At 31.8% G+C, this 17,350-nt stretch overlaps 1 protein-coding gene across 1 annotated transcript in view; it reads right to left on the reverse strand.

The window, feature by feature from the left end:
- LOC132943217 (uncharacterized) overlaps window positions 1-17,350 on the reverse strand; it is a 284,209-nt gene that overhangs the window by 49,349 nt on the left and 217,510 nt on the right. The window contains exon 9 of the mRNA XM_061012095.1: window positions 12,317-12,592. Within this exon, the coding sequence (XP_060868078.1) occupies window positions 12,317-12,592 (276 nt within the window). The remainder of the gene's footprint in view (window positions 1-12,316; window positions 12,593-17,350) is intronic.

The raw sequence follows: 17,350 nt of genomic DNA on the forward strand, positions 1-17,350 counted from the left end.
CAATGTACATAACACATATGAGTAATGAGTATTGAGTATATTATGTTTTTAATATTAAGCCTGCTGTTGTAAATAACTAAACAAAACTGTTGATATACACATTACGTTTTGTGAAGAAAAGCAAGTTTTTGGGTCAGTTGGTTCAATTTGACACTTGAAAAAAATCATTCGGTAATAAAAAATAAATTTAGTTTTTTATAAAATATGACGGTATACTCGGTACCTATAGCATTTTATAATATTGGTAATCAAAAATGTAACAATTAGGTATTATAATATATATAATACAAGTCAAAAAGGATGGATTCATATTAAGCTGGAATGATTGTAAACGATTCAATATATTATTGTACTATTATATTAATAGGGAAACAAAAATCCATGGATTGAAACTTGTAACCAGTTTTTTAACAAAAACTTAGTAAATTTCCAATATTTTGGGAAACTATAGCCGCATATATATATTTTATTTAAAGTTTTAAATTTTAAATATATCACTTTTTTGTAAAAAATGCAATCTATTTATTATCATTTCGTATAATTTGGTGAAAATGGCTGTAACACATAATTGAATCTATTCTGTGGGTTTTACCTATTATCTTATCCATTTCGTTATAGATAGTCATGTAAATATTTATTTTTGAATAAAATTATTTGTCTAGAAACTTAGTTTTTAAACGGTTACCGTTACCTACCGAAAATGTTTGGGAACTATAATATATCGTTTAAATTCTTAATCACGGTAATCTGCAACTTTAAATAGGTATAGGTATTACCGGTAATTGGTTACTGGCTACTACTGGCGATAAGACCGGTTAAAAATCGGTAACAGGTAGCTAAGAATTTCTATATTGATTTTAAGCCCTACAAAAATCAAAATATGGGTAGGCATATGTTTTTTTTTGCTTTTATTGAAAAAAATCCACTGAAAATCAATTTTTAATTAATATAAACCCACTAAAATAATAGAGCTTTAAACTCTAGAGAGGAAATATTACACTTTGTGAAGATTAAAAAAGTTAACTTAACTATACATAGATATTTAAAAATTCTAAAAATATAAGAAACCAGATAAAGATTAAAGTTTATATTTTTGCATAAAATATAATTTAAACTTGACAAAGAAAGAAAAACAATAATATTAACAATAAAATACATTGGTTAATGCCAACTAAATAATTGAAAATAAAAACTTGAATAATAAATACTAAGAGTATTATGATCCCTAAACTTAGTTGTATTTGAACATTCTTGGTAAAATATAACATACATCATAATATTATCTATAACATCCAGAGTTGTATAGTTAGGATTTTAGGTTTGAGGGGAGGCAACATTTTTTTCTAGTCAAAAAAGCCTGAAAATGTTATTTTCTCATAATTTCTCATCAGTTGTTCTTAAAGCAATTTATTTGAAATTTCTACGCATACTGCATAATTTTTTTTTATGTACATTTGAAATTGAATATTTTGACAAACAATAATGATATATTTTACCGATATTCTAGTTATTATATTTAAAAATATTATTAATCGTGGAGTCTTGAAACTTTTCGCTATCGGCTTATCGTCGATATTGTTGATATACGTCGTTATTGACTTATACGTTTTTTTTAAATTTATGATTAATAAACACATCTATTACAGTGGCCCGCACAATGACATGGTAGTCTCATATTTGATTTTGATAAGGCTTTTATAGTTTTATGGGTTATCAATACACATGGCGTGACAATAGACATATTTAATACGTACCTAAGTATTATACGCATGTAGGTGTGACACGTAATAACTTACGATAGTAAAATAGAGGGTCACCGCTCACCATTTACCACTAATAGCAAATATGTATAATTGTATAACTGTAAACTTGAGGTTACCGCTGAATGTTAGATTATTCAGAAACTCACTACGTACATATTCTATATGAATATGATAAAATATGAAATTGTATTCAATAGTATTTATTTAAAATACATATTTGAAAAACCACGGCTCATTGAGGAGGGGCTAAATACCACATAATAATTATACCCCCCCTTCTGGTTACGTCTCCATAGAACAATGATCATTAGAGTTTCAATTGATAAAAAATAAACTAGCGAATTATATTGTATAACAAAATACGTCGTTAGTGTTTCAAACCAAACTGTTAAAATTGTATCGGTATAAACCACTTTTTTCTGTTAAAAATGTAAGGATTAAAATATTATATTTATTAATGAGCTACTTGGGAGAGTACACGTACGTGTGTGTGCGCATTCATCTTGTTCGAAATCCTATTGTTACAAATCATACAATATGTACAAACAACACTATTTGTACACGCTTAAATATAATGAGCTAACGATATTGTTATGACGGTGCTGCAAAATATCGGTTACAGGGACTTAATAAAAAAAAATAAATCGAAAAAACCTGCTTGAAAATGGTTGGGAAATATAGTACAATATTTTATTTTATTAATAGGTCGATTATTTATCGTATTCCCCGTACCTCTAATTCAAAGCGACATTCCGACATAATATTGTGACGCCTTTAGGTACCTAATATGCATGTTATAAATGAAAGTTAACTCTAATAATTGGTTTCAAAGGACAAGCGGTGCTACATTATACCTAGTACCTACATATTATTATAACACTATTGATCGGTATTGTTCAAGAGAACGACGACACACAATAATAATATTATACATTCATACCGTCCTGTCTGCGAAGCGTATACACTATCGGCGGTGCCTAAGCACAGACACAAGTGTTTTCGCGTGTTTGTACCTATATTATACTTACATTATTTATGACGTGACGTCATTGCGACTTACTCGTCGAGTAACAATGATAGTAATAACTTCCAAATGAATATAATATGAAAAAATAACGTTTGACGTGAATCAAAACATATATTATTATATGCCGTAAATCTGTTTTTTTTTTTCATTTTGAGATGGTAAAACATTATAATAAGATAATGAACCTAAATAACATAATTTACACTGAATTAATAATGACGTTGCTTAACCCAACTGATCTTTGAGTCTTGACCATTGCAATGTTCTACAAATATTCTGTGAATATTGGCGTTTTACTGGTATTCTAATGTTTCGGTTTACTAAACTTGTATATAATACTGGATACAGAAAAAAATGCTAAAACTACATTTTTTTTTTAATGTTTCATAAAAGAATTGCATTTATTTTGTGAAGGTATAGTATGCATCGTTGTTCAATATCAAAAATGTATAGTATAATTATTAGTTATAAATGTATACAGGTTACGAACTTACGACGAATGGTTGGTACGATAGATTTATTTTAAAATAGTAGATAAGACACTATTCTTGAAAGGGTGAAATTTAAATACTTCATGTTTTATCTGCCCGACAAATATTTAAAAGTGAGTACCTATTCAGTAAAATAAAATATTAAGAACATCGAATATTATAAACTATGATGAAGAAAGAGAAAACTGTTTTATTCGTATTGTTCTGTAGTCATAAGTACCTAACTACGTGACTTATGAAAAGAAAGTATAACGGCGCCCGAGACGAGCTTCTAAATTTCAAAGTCGTCGTATTTTCAAGATTATTTTTGAAAATTCTAGGTCATAATATATTATGAAAGTTTAAAGACGTTATTTAATTTTGTAGTTTGTAGTTTGTCGATAGTTTTTTTTTTTTCATTTCATTTTATTTTTTTTTTAAGGACTGGGTTTGTTTGTAAAACCCAAAACCGAGGATTTAAAAGGAATTTAATTTTTAACTCGAGTCGAGGGTTTCGTTTGTTCGTTTTCCCCTGCGAAACAATACTCGACGCGTGCGGTGTTGATACAGAATTTCCCGGACAGTTGAAAGAATGAGTCCTGACCGAAATTGCGAATATAAGAACAATGAAAAGTTCATGGGCGTTTTTACGAGAAGTTTCAAAATAAATCACCCTACACAGACGTGGGATGAAATCCTTCGCAGCGCGGACGAAAGTCGTATAATATCGCCGAGTTGTGATAATGTTTGCTCGCACTTTCGCGGACCGGCGCTGTAATAATATTATTATGACGTTCAAAATATGTTCAATCATAATAATTGTCAGAACGATTTGTGTCAACACCTCGACGGCCGGGCAAGACGTCACGCGAGTAGTCCACGAAATCAAATAAAACTTGTCGAAAGGTCCGGCGAATGCTAATAATAATAAATACGTCGTAAAAGGTATAACGCCAACATGTTATTAAATTACCAGCAGATGATTGTGTATATGTGTGATTGAGAGAGAGGAAGAGAGAGAGAGAGAGAGAGAGAGAGAGAGAGCGTGGTTCGAGATTGATTTGTCGTATACATTTAACAGGGTCGGACTGTCGCCGAGTGGTAAAATAGACATAGGTTTGTGTTCGTAACAGTGGGTCATAAAACGAGAGTTGGTGTGGAGTCGACGGACGACAACGCGTGGGCACGCTGTGACCGTTAAAAAAACTTATTTAGACCATTTGGTCGTAAAAGCCCGGTTGCAAGACGTATCATTATTATTATGGTTATGAGTATAAAATTATACGTGAATTCGTTCGCCGTTTTCAATACGGTTTATTCACAAAACCGTAATAATAATACCTAATAAAATATAATAATATATTATATAAAAGCCTGGATACTAAGCAGATGCGAGCAATATTATTATTGGCCTCCTAAATCATTAACGTCCTTAGATAAATATAATAAATGCAATGGATTTATATGTTTGGTTGGAAATCAGTATCGTACGCGTACCTCGCGGGCCATCGAGTCTATCTAGTACCAATGTTATCGTAATTGCTCGTCAAGTGGCTGCGAAATTTTTAGTTTTAATTTAATTAGTTTTTATCGGGGGTTAAAACGTTGCCATGGGTGTGCGTTAGGCATACACAATAATGATGGGCTTTGGGTTGTATACACAAGTATTATAAACCTAAAACACAATAAATATTTTACTGAAACGCCGATTGAAACATTATAAATGTCCTCCTTATTATTATTATGACGGCGACGACGACCATTTAACGATACGTTTCGCGCACCAAAAGCACATAATACACTTAACGTCGAGCGTCGTAGTCGTCGGTGCCTTTCGACATAACGGGGAGCTCTTCCGAAAAACACCCCACGTCTCTCATTGTTGTCGAAGAAATGTCAATAATTAATTCATCGAGTTCCGAAATAGTTCTCCGGAATTACTTCACGCCACGCGCACTGCGTACAGCTATACTATAATAATAGTTACTATATATATATATAAACGGCGAATTCTGTATGTATTTAAAAAGTTAACAACAAAAGTTCATTCAAGAATTCGTGAGTCGGCGTCTTTGTAAAACAGTATTAAATATGATGTTCTCGGCGCAATAATATACTGAGTGTCTGGTCGTGTTCGACCCCTCTATAGATTTGACCTTAAATTAACATATTTTATAAAATACAAAATTATAACTGTATCACACTATACTCTTTTGTTAATACAGTTCTACTTATGTTTGGTTTAACTATACTTCATTAGTCCATTCACGATAAGAAAGAATCTCGGCAGCCAATTTATGCGAAGGGGCGAGGCTTAATTATTGCTCGGCAGTTGTGCAAATGGTTGACTTGGAGGAGGTGACAAACGGATGTTCCCTAACCACCATTGACGAAAACTGGTCGCCGCCGAGGTTCCTCATTAACATGAATGGTGTATAGACTCAAAATAAGTAAAAAGTTATCGTGTTGATTAAAATTACGTATTTTCATTAAAATTAAAATAGTTATATTATGATCAGTGTAGGTTGAAGTAGAATATGTAACGTAGCGATAACCCACAACACAAGGTTACATATTATGATCGGTTAAATAAAAGGAGGTAAACGTGCAAGAACGGTGCGAACCACACAAGGACACGCATTTATTTGCGCGATTATTTACATCGGTAGAATATGGGAAAATACGGATGGAGTATCGCATAATATAAGAAACGGCCGACCCATGAAAAGGATAGGTATACGTAGTTATAACGACAAACAGCTAACGCGATACCAATCAGCGACGAGCGAGTAAATCGTATATGATCTAAAGAGTTATACTAAACGGGTACAACACCTCGGCCGTACACTTCACTTCAATTCCGTTTTTCAAGCCAACAACAACACTTCTACGCTGAAGAAACTGAAACTCGTAACCCTTATTACGCCGGATCCACTGTCAGACCGATATCACCGGTCTCCGCTAGACGAAGGGAGCTTGGCACGAGGAGCAAAGGATTCGCGTTTCCATCGTGTGGTGACACTGCCGGGAGATTTCTCCCGTTGCGATAACGTTTGTGTGAGACACCGTCTGGTTAAGCATTGAGGGTCGCACTACCGTCTGATTCTCCCTGCGTGGTCAGTGATCACTTCTTGCTGAACAAGTGTCACGGGTTGCCTACCCATCTCCAGATCTACTATAAAACCTATCCATGGACACCCCAACCACCAACTACATGCCGAGCAACGGGGTACGCACGATCGTATTATCGCAGAAAAATTACGCGTAAGCTCATGTGTTTTGTACATGTTATAGAGAAACGTATTAATCCTGCTAATATTGTAACTGGGTGATCGTACAAATGACGTGCCGATCAACACATAACCTTAGAAAACGCTGAGACTTGTCGTATTGTTAAAATAAAACATTTAACACCATCTAGAGTCAACACCTAACCAAGGTTGAGTTTGTGTTTGAAAATTTAAATAAATCATATAATATACTAAAATGATAATAATGAGAGTGATAAATTTTTAAATAAAATTCTAATTTTAAGATGGGCAGTACATTATTAAGAAAGTTGAATTTAATGAAAACTCATGAAAATATGGACTTAAATTGCTGTTAAAGACGTGTATATAGATATAGTAAATCCACCATGTAATATGTACCTTATTTTGTAACGTAAAGTTCATGTTTTTCCGTATGGTGTGGATGCAGAGAAAAATATAATAAGCGTGGAATGTATTACGAATCATTGTAATACTTGGATGCAAGATTGTAAGTCTGTGGGCTTGAAGGCAATAGTTATTATTTAGAACTAATAAAAATTACAAATAACAATACAAATTTCCAAATATTAATTTACTCATTTAAAATATGAAATGAAATAAATTTAATAATAATAAAACGTTTGATATAAGGGCAAATATTAAGCCAATAACCAAGTTACTGCAGTACTTCATAAAAAAATAACTGTTAAAATGTATTAATATTTAATAAACGTTTTTAATAATAATTTGTTTGAATATAATAAAAAAAATTCGATTCTTTTCACTCGTTGTTTGGTCTTAAACGAAACTACTAACACGTGCACTGCAAACACGTACACAGACAAGTTCCTACCAACACCATTTTTAACATAATAATTTCGATTCATCAACAATTGTATTTATTCAATATTGAAAGTGCATTAATTAAAAAACAAATCAATACATTTAAAACGTTGATTTTATGTTTTCATCGTTGCAAAAATATCTTCATTTCTACACACTGACTTCGGTTATTATTTTGTTTTTTTTGTTATTGTATTTTATTGAAAAAAACGTTTCCAAACAAAATGTCATGAGCTGATGATATAATATAATATAAGTATTACATTAACCGGGTATTATTATGTTTAATTTTAATTTAATATTTCAACGAATTACTTTCTAGTTAATGGAGGTACCTATAACATATATAATAATATATTTATATGGGTACTTTTATTTATCAACATTTTAATACCTACACATGGTACTAACTGTAAAATAGAACATAAGTCTACGAACTGTACATTAATACCTCTTGAAACAGTACGTAGGAGTAAGGACTAACTATATTAAAGTGTATTCTGAATATGACGAATTACTAAACATCAAAAAGAATTTAAACTCATTCGATCGGACGTGAAAAAGGAAACAGTATTATATTTTCTTACAGAAAATGAGTGGGTAGGTTATTTCTTTTTTCTGATTGATTCGAAGTAACTTACCCTTGTTTTTGTACCAAGTAATATGAATATATATTATAATACGATGTAGGTTTATACATATTATAAATAATATACTGCTTTTCTAAGAAATTTAATCAAAAAAGTGGTGTTATACAAATACGTTCAAGTAAAATTAAATAAGTTAATTTAAAATGTTTGTATTAAAAATAGCACATAAAAAAATATTTTATTATGTTTATTTTTACTTATATTTTATTAAAAATCATAAAATTAGACGACTGTTGGATAGTTGGCATACATTTTTTTTTATTTATAAATTATTAAAAGTATAATAGTTTTAAACGCTATAAATTCGAAAATGTCGATGTAATTCAATAATGACGGTATTGAAAAATTATCTAGACATAAACTGACGATTTTATTTCATTTTTATGTGTGTTGAAAAATAATTTTATATGGTTCTATAATTTAATAAAATACAGGCTCGTTAAAATTATATTTTACATCATTATTGAGATAAAAGAAAATTCGTATGTGTTTCTCGCAGTTTTCAGTATGACTCACTATGACTGTATTCTAGATTATATTTATTAGACGCGTTTGTATACTAATAAATAATAATGTTTTACAATCGAAATTGCACATTGGTGTGCAATTATGTACGATATATATTTTTATGATATTATTTAAAAAAAATTTTAACAACTGGTTTGTTTCAAAAGGTAATATGGTAATACTGTTGGTAATAATATTATTTATCAGGTACCTATACCTAAGTAAATTAAAGCATATTTTATTGCCTGAATTACTTGTTTTATTTTTAAATTATGTCAATTCTCAAGGCTGGGCAAGTTAACGAATTTGTCTAGCTCGCCAAGTTAATATAGACCAATATAAGTTAAGTTTAAAGTTAAAAGTTACTTTTCTCTCATTTTAACTTGTAAAAGTTATAATCAAATAAAAATGAAGTAGGTAACTTAAATTATTTGAAAATCAGTAAGTTTTTTTTACTAAATATTTACAATAAACATCAAAGCACAATGCGAAATTTTGATATAAAAGTATAAACACAAGAACAAAAATATATAGTAAAAATAAGAGTTAGAGAGCAATATATTATCAGATGACCCTACTATAATATGTATTAGGTAACAGCAGTTATAATATTAATTAACTGATTAGTAACTGCATATTTCAATGAAACAAACTATTTTAATTCGTTAAGTTAGAAGTGAGGTACATTAAAAACGAAGTAACCTTGTTAAAAGTAACATAACTTTAACTTTTTAACTTGCTAACACTGAGCCATGATAATTCTGATTCAAAAAACCTATATCAGTGTAAAATAAAGTTGTCGGACATCTTTAATCGTGAGCAAATTTAAACATTGGTATCAACATAGGTACTAATAGTGATTAAAATAATTGTATATAATATTATTATTCAGGTTCAATAAAGTCCAAAGACTTTCAAAGCTTTTTATCCAGCGACTCTCTTACTCACTAGAGATATTTCTGAAAGTGTTTGCCTTAAATAATGTTTGTTAATAAGCTGCATTCGAATAGCGAACTTGATGTGTGTACATACTCATAGCTTGTCGGTATTAACACTGTCTCTATATAGTTTCCAAATATCACTGGTGTTAAGTCAATTTTCTGATTGCTTGCTCTCTGTTTTATAGAACGGCCACACAAATATAATCGATATCACTCAGTAAAAATATCTCCAAATCGAATTCACAAAACTATTTTCGTTTAGTTCATGACAAAAGTCAATAAGCATAAGAAATCTCCGGGATAGCTCTAAAACAGTTTTATTTGAGTGTTTGAAATACCTAAGCGTTACGTGTCCCGAATTCAATTAATACAGTCGTATTCAAAATAAAAGCCTTTTATAACTCAAAGTCTCTTTTGGCACATCACTCTCATGATTGTGGATGTCATGTAACATACATGCCGCCATTTGCTCGTATAGAGGGTTTGTAGTTTGAATGATCAACTACCGCACCGGACTTCTATTGTACACTCTACTTTGTTGACCTATGGCTAGGTAATACAGTTATTTTGGAATTTATGTGATTTCGGGCTCCACACACACACATTCTAATACAATTTCTTGTAAAAACATCGGTTTAAATAAATTGTTGATGATACACTGTCATAATGTGCTCATTGGTAATTAAGCCTTTTTCATTCATATTTTAAATAAATAAAGTTGAAAATAATCTGTAAATCGAATATTGACGATAAGTTATACAACAAACGCTATACCTCCTTATTCCTATTCGTCTTGGTCTCTTTTTTATACCTAGGTAGGTATTACAGTCACTTAGGGCTCTATGTATAATCTGTTATTTGAATCCTACATAAGGACAAGATGTCCTTGTTACTTAAACCAATGGATAAGTTTTTATTTTAGTTATTTTAGTGAATGTAAATTTATTGAGATTTTCAACTATACCTATTGAAAATCCTATATTTTATAAATATGGAAGTTTTGAACTACTTATCGTTGAAAACTTGAAAACCAATAATCATATTAAACTATGGTATGGGAAAAAAACATAATAATAATTTTCGTATATAAAATATTGATATATTTGATGCTCGTTCATCTACCAGACTTGTATTTATAAGGGGAACCGATAAGTATTAAAAATAGATGGCGCCGGGTCGAGAGCGCAGGTAACGATGACGCGGCGAATCGAAATCCGACCAGGAACGCTATAATAATAATATATTATACGACTAGCGAAGTGCCCCAACCACCGGTGAATATAAATATTACCATCTCTGTTTACCTAAATTATACATTATATTATGATAAACGTGCGTCCATGTATGAAGCCTACATGGTCATATTTCGTAGATCGTTAAAGTTTAACGTTTTTAAGAGCTCGGGGTCACGCGTGTAGTCACAGTCATTATAATAAAATTGTAATAATATTCTGTTGTACATGCACCTACAGATGACATGACGATACGCAAGGCGGTGGTAACTCCACCCTCTGCCGTGAGAATAACTGCGTATTATAGGTGTGTCAGAGGAGCATCGGGTACCACTATTATGTGCACGGTATACGGTACAATTATAATGGTATATAATATACACACACTCGCCGCTGATATACGCAAATTGTACACAGTAATAATACCTTCATTAGTATATGCGTTGAATCTCAATAGGTAACCTACCCAAAGTTCGAATACGACATGGTAATAATGATGATATATTATTATTATTGTAGCCGCGACTATGACTGCCTACAGCGCCAAGTCGTCAAGTCGGCGGCCGGCTGCTGCAATGAGTTGTCGTCTTTATATATACCTGCCAAACGGACGGAGACGACGCGTCAGGAGACACCAGTTATACACCTCCAGTTCGGGTAAATATATATAAATATATAATGTATAATGTATGTGTGGGTGTGTGGGTGTGTGTCCTACACACGCACAGATACTGCTGCGCATGAGGGGAGTGTGGAAAGCGAACGCCGTACGAACGACGCCGGCGGCCGAGCAAATTGAATTTTGCCGTGTTCGCCGAACGTAACTCTTCGAGTGTAATGACACGGTGGCGGTGGGGGACTTTGAAGTGGCCTCGCGTGACTTAGACAACACCGAGTGACAGCTTTTCGTTAGGGGTTTTTTTTTTTTTTGTTCTTCTTCTGCTTATTTTATTATTATTATTTTTTTTTTCTTGCCGTGTCTATTTATTTCCTGTCGTATGTTATCGAAAGACACTATTTTGCTCTTTGTTTTTGTTTTATATACATCTTCTAGAGATCTAGTGCTCAAATTCTACTCTCTTTTTTCTGTCTCGGTAAAACGATCTGATTCAATAACGGATATTCTGAAAATTCCGCACCATCTCTTATATAATATGATTTCAGCGAATCGAATCACCCGGAGAAAAAGAAATCATCATCATTTGAACAATATCGTTGAATTTTTATGACATATATAGCATGTTTAAGTGACTGCGTTTAAGCGACCACTACATTCGTAGTTCGTACATTTCCTTTTCATTATTTGACTAACGATAAATTACGATAAATTATCTAGATTAGGTACTTTTTATACCAAAAATTTAATTATGATTTTCATACCTATAGCATTAAATTTATTATCTTTTCAGCAATAAATTATTCAATATTTGGTAAAATATTCTAATAGTCGTTGCAAATAGAAAATTTAATAGGTACCTACGTTTTAATTGTCTACAACCTATATGTTAATCGCCGGAAGAGTTCAAAGATTTTTGTTTTAGTTTTTAGTTTAAATACAACTATAGACGCTTATAACCCTATAACTAATATTCAAAGCTTTTTTTATATTATTATGATATATAAATCGCTTACCTCCACACGCCTGCGGCGGCAACGGGAATATGAGCGTCGTAGAGCTTTTCCTTCTGGCCACAGCACAACCTAACGATTGTGGTTTGAAACTGCGAAGTTGTTGCATGAAATCTGAGCACTCCATCAAGGCCACGTCGGCGAAGTGTAGATCACACAGTATGTGATTCTTGAACCTCCTGGCCCGTTTCTGGTTCGGGCCGGTAAGGTTCATTCCACACGAGTTGCAGCGCAAACATTCTTCGTGGTAGTGCTTGTTGTCATACAACAAAGAAGTCTCTGTTGGGAAAAACAAAAACAACCGAATTAAATTAAAACTTTAAGCCGATTAACCTTTTCATAAGTATGTACAATGACGGTATATGATGTATAGTACTTAGTAGGTATATGCATTCATTTTAAATATTCTATTATAATAATTCTATTCCATTCACGAAAGTACCTCGGCGGTCGACTTATGCGCGGGGGCGTGGTTTTGCTAAGCGACAGGCACAGTACAGTACAGATGGGTTACGTTGTCGTAGTAATCTTGTACCCAAATATTATTATCGCTATTTATTTGCATTATTTAAATTTACTTCTATTGTTCTTAACATTAAATATTGTATTATATAAATTTAACAATAAGTTCAGATGACTAAGTCGGCGAAACTTAAAAAAAAGATAAAGAAAATAAAGAAAACAGTTATGGTTTGACTCGCTGGGGTGACTGATATATGCATATTAACTATGTGTTTAAATAAAGGCAAATAACCAACGATGTTGAAGCCTTTAGTTTAAATAATAATAAAAAAAAATATATTATGCATTTATACAAGATGTTGTATTATTGGTTTTACTTTTATTCCATTATCAATGTTATTAATTTGATTTTTTATTTAAAAAAACACGCATTTTTAGGAGACCATTCCAAGTTACCTACTATCTGGTAAAAGTAATTATTCACTTATGGCTTCGTTCAAAGAATGCTTACTGTGTAAATAAAGCTATTTTTTATTATATTAATTGACCGACAACAATAACATATAGAATAGTATGTAGTACAATAAAAGTTATTTTATCGTTATATTTTATTTATGGAAATATTCAAATAATGGTTATAAAAAAATGAATGAAGCTATATTATATTTTAATATAAAAATATAAAAATGTATCTAAAGTGTATGTACTATACATTCATCATGTATTTTAATCAGAAATTCCTATAAAACACTTATAATTTATTTATTATTTATTGTATGCTACTGAAAATAATGTTTAATACATAATTGGTTTTCTAAAAATATGAATTTTCAATTGATACTGTATACACATAATTTTAATGTATATATTCCCAATCAAATGTGTTTTGAGGTATATATAGTTATATAAATGTATACCTAAATAAATACTAAAATACATGTTATTTATAATACAAATCATATTGAGTAATGGTTATAATTTATAAATTAATACTATGTACTGAAAATAGTATAGTTTTATTGACCCATAGTTAAATACACATTTGATGTTATTAATATATTTGTAAGCATTTAAAAACTACATTTTAGCGTTTAACCAAAATTAATTTAACCCAGATTAAATGTATGACAATAGTACTAAAAAAAGAAATTGTTTGGATTTCATAGTAGTATACATTAATAATAATTATATCACTGAACATTAGAATAATTTTCTATTGGTACGATAACGCAGTAAATGCATAGTAACAATATATAACCGAATAATCGTAAATAATTGTCACTGTAAAATTAGTGGACAAAAACGCGTGTTTCGCAGTTTGTCTTCAGAAGCAGATCTAATAACATAAATCGTACGGTATACCCTTGGTTCTAGACTCTCTAAAATACACCAATCTATCCTAATTAGTTGTAAGAATTTCTTGTTTTTAGAATGTATCCCGTACAGCTAATCCCACCCGGAGCTGTCCTTCAATTTATCACAACAACGATACGCGTTTTAACGACATTATATTATAATAGTATTCATAATTATTTTTGTTTGTAGTCGTGAAAAGATGTATACAATATGTAATGATATTACAATATTAATAATATTTCTAAATAGGATTTTTGAAGGTGTATGGTGTATGGTGTAAGGTGTATGGTCCTAATTTTCAGACGCGCCTGGTCCATAGAATTAAAACATAGTTGTTGTCGACGTCCGGTCGTTATATTATCCACCAGGCAGAGGATTTCCCCGCACTACTGTTTACTCCGTTTTGATGCAATAACATATTTTACAAAATAATAAATAAAATATATATTATATATAAATATAAATATAGGTATTTACACATAATACCTAAATATAATACAATATCACATTGTTCATAATATTATGTAACATGCGTACGCCTAAGCAATAGAAATACATAAAAAAAAAAAATTAGAAATGTTGGAAAATCTGGTTTTGATTTTTCAATTAATGTTAATATTAATAATAATAATAATAATAATAATAGTGAAAAAAAAATTGTAAAACAAAACGGTGGCGGGAAACTGCCGGGTCGTGCGATGTCATAATATTTCTACATACCATGTGTGCATAACATAATATTATGGATGTGATGTGCGGGGGTGGGAAAGAGTGATGCACACTGTGGTCGTATTGGCAATGATGGATTCGATATGACAAATAAACACACATATATTATACACACAGCGCGCGAGAGGAAAATATTTATTATTCATTTTTTTTTATGCATTTTTTCCCCCCTCAAAGACCGAAATATACCTCGATCCGTCCTGCCCGCGGACTACTGGTGGTTAAACCGATTTCTACACGTGTATACACGATAATTTTACAATATTCTTGTGCAGTTGTATAGTCGTCAATGTTATGATGCACAACATGTATAATAGTGTGCTACATCGAATTGCAACATTAACGGCGGCACTCATTGCCTACATAATATTTTCATCGAAACCGAAATTGTTAACAACGTACCTAATAATATAATCACCGATTAAAGTATATGATCAAAATATAATCTGTATTATTATTATTATGATATTATTATTAGACATAATAATATATAATACTATATATTATAATCGTTTATGCGTACACTGAAAAGTGACCGGAGTTCACAATTTATCGTATTAGACTAATAACTAAGGTTCGGATTTAACTGCCCTTGAAAATATCGAAAAACGTCGAAATTGATCGTCGCGCGACGGCCTGAATGTGGAAATGATGATCACCTTTTGCTAAAAACGCGAACAAATAACGGCGAAAATATAACGCTATAACCATCCTGGTTTTCCAGAACTCGATCATTGTTTTCCCACGGGTGTTACCGTTTTGTATATTGTATTATGCTTATATAGAAGATTACGATTTCCGAACGTAGCCCGCGGACAATAGCGTTTCCAAGCGTCGGTCGATTCGTGGAGAAAACCCAACAGCGCGTGTTCCTCTACACACGAGCTCACGACATCAAAAATATAATACTGTAATAGTGTTACTTACATAGATACGCGACCCGTAAAATGTCAAGAGGGACGATAGATACCCTAACCTAACCTAACCTGTATCAGAGCTCGCCGACGTGGGATATTATAATTTTATTACGTCGAGCGCGGATAACATCACAACAGTGTTTTAATATTTTATTTTTCAAGAAGATAATGGGCCCCACTGAACATCATGTTCGTGTGGGAGGCACACGAGTTCACAATTTGAAATATAAATTCATTAAATTTAGTTCATATGAATTAAATAATTACAATTTGTATTATACATTTCTCACATAACTATAGTATAATATATTGAGCAAATATAAATTTTCTTCTCTTTGTTTATATAATATTATAATATAGTGTTAATATGTTAAAAATTGTGTACATTGTATTCATTAGTTTTACTGCAGCAATGTCGATTTTACTAGGTGTTTTTTCATCGTATTTTTCTGCGCACATTGTTTTGGGCAGGATAAGGAACGCTCCAAAAGTTGGAACCAGGAACCGACCACTGGGAAACGAATAAACGAGTATAATAATATTCAGTGAGTATAATATTATATTTTACTGTGTTGAGTTAGTTATATTTCGATTTAAAAGTTTGGAACCTTTATCTCGAATGCCGCAAATTGCATAATGTACACATTATCGTCGCATTCAAATCCAACGACACTGGCAAATATTTATGACGAAATAATATTGTGTTATTCATCTATCGGCGCGAAGATTCGGCCCTCCTCGACTTTTCTTATCACAAAACTGGCGTAGGTGTACAATATATAATACGCTGAACGTGTGCATTTCGACAGCATTCGACAGCAGCCAAAACAACGTAGTCGTACGATCCCGTCATATAGGTAATCTGGCACGTGTTTACCTATGTCCTTAGATACGAAGAGTTTCGACAGTGGCTCAACGCAAAACCCCGCTCGGTGTAGCGCAATAATTATAATATATATCGTGTGTGTGCGCGTGCGGGTATTGACGACCAAAAGCTCAGGGCGTTATTACAAATCTCGCAGCTTAAGGATTTCTCGCTCGACACGCGCAAGCCACACGACTATTAATTATTATTCACGACAAGGTTATTATTATATTGTATAATATCGAACGCGATCGGCAAAAGAAACGATCGATCGCAATGCCGGCTGCGTTTTCCACCGTCGTCTCACCCATATATTATTATCATAATATGGGTATCGTGCACGACGGCGCCCCAACTCTTTGAAACCGGTTTGAACTTTGAACGACTAACTTATCACCGCGAAAGCTTCTGAAACAATAGTATTATATCGACGTCAGTGTGTATGTGTGGCTGTGATGTTATTATTATAATAATTTTTCACTTGCAGCTTCTAAGACGATACCTTCGTTATTCACTGTAATGTCTCATCGCGTGATAAAAACAAATACAATACTGACCACATCTATTCAGCATACCTATTCTACATAATATTAATAGATTGGACAATTAAAAACTTGTCACAAAAACTACGGTTAGTTTTTGAACGCAAAATATAATCTAATATAGTTATATTATTTAATTATTATGTACTGATAGTGTTAGATGAGT

Source organism: Metopolophium dirhodum, chromosome 4, assembly GCF_019925205.1.
Source record: "Metopolophium dirhodum isolate CAU chromosome 4, ASM1992520v1, whole genome shotgun sequence".
NCBI lineage: Eukaryota > Metazoa > Arthropoda > Insecta > Hemiptera > Aphididae > Metopolophium > Metopolophium dirhodum.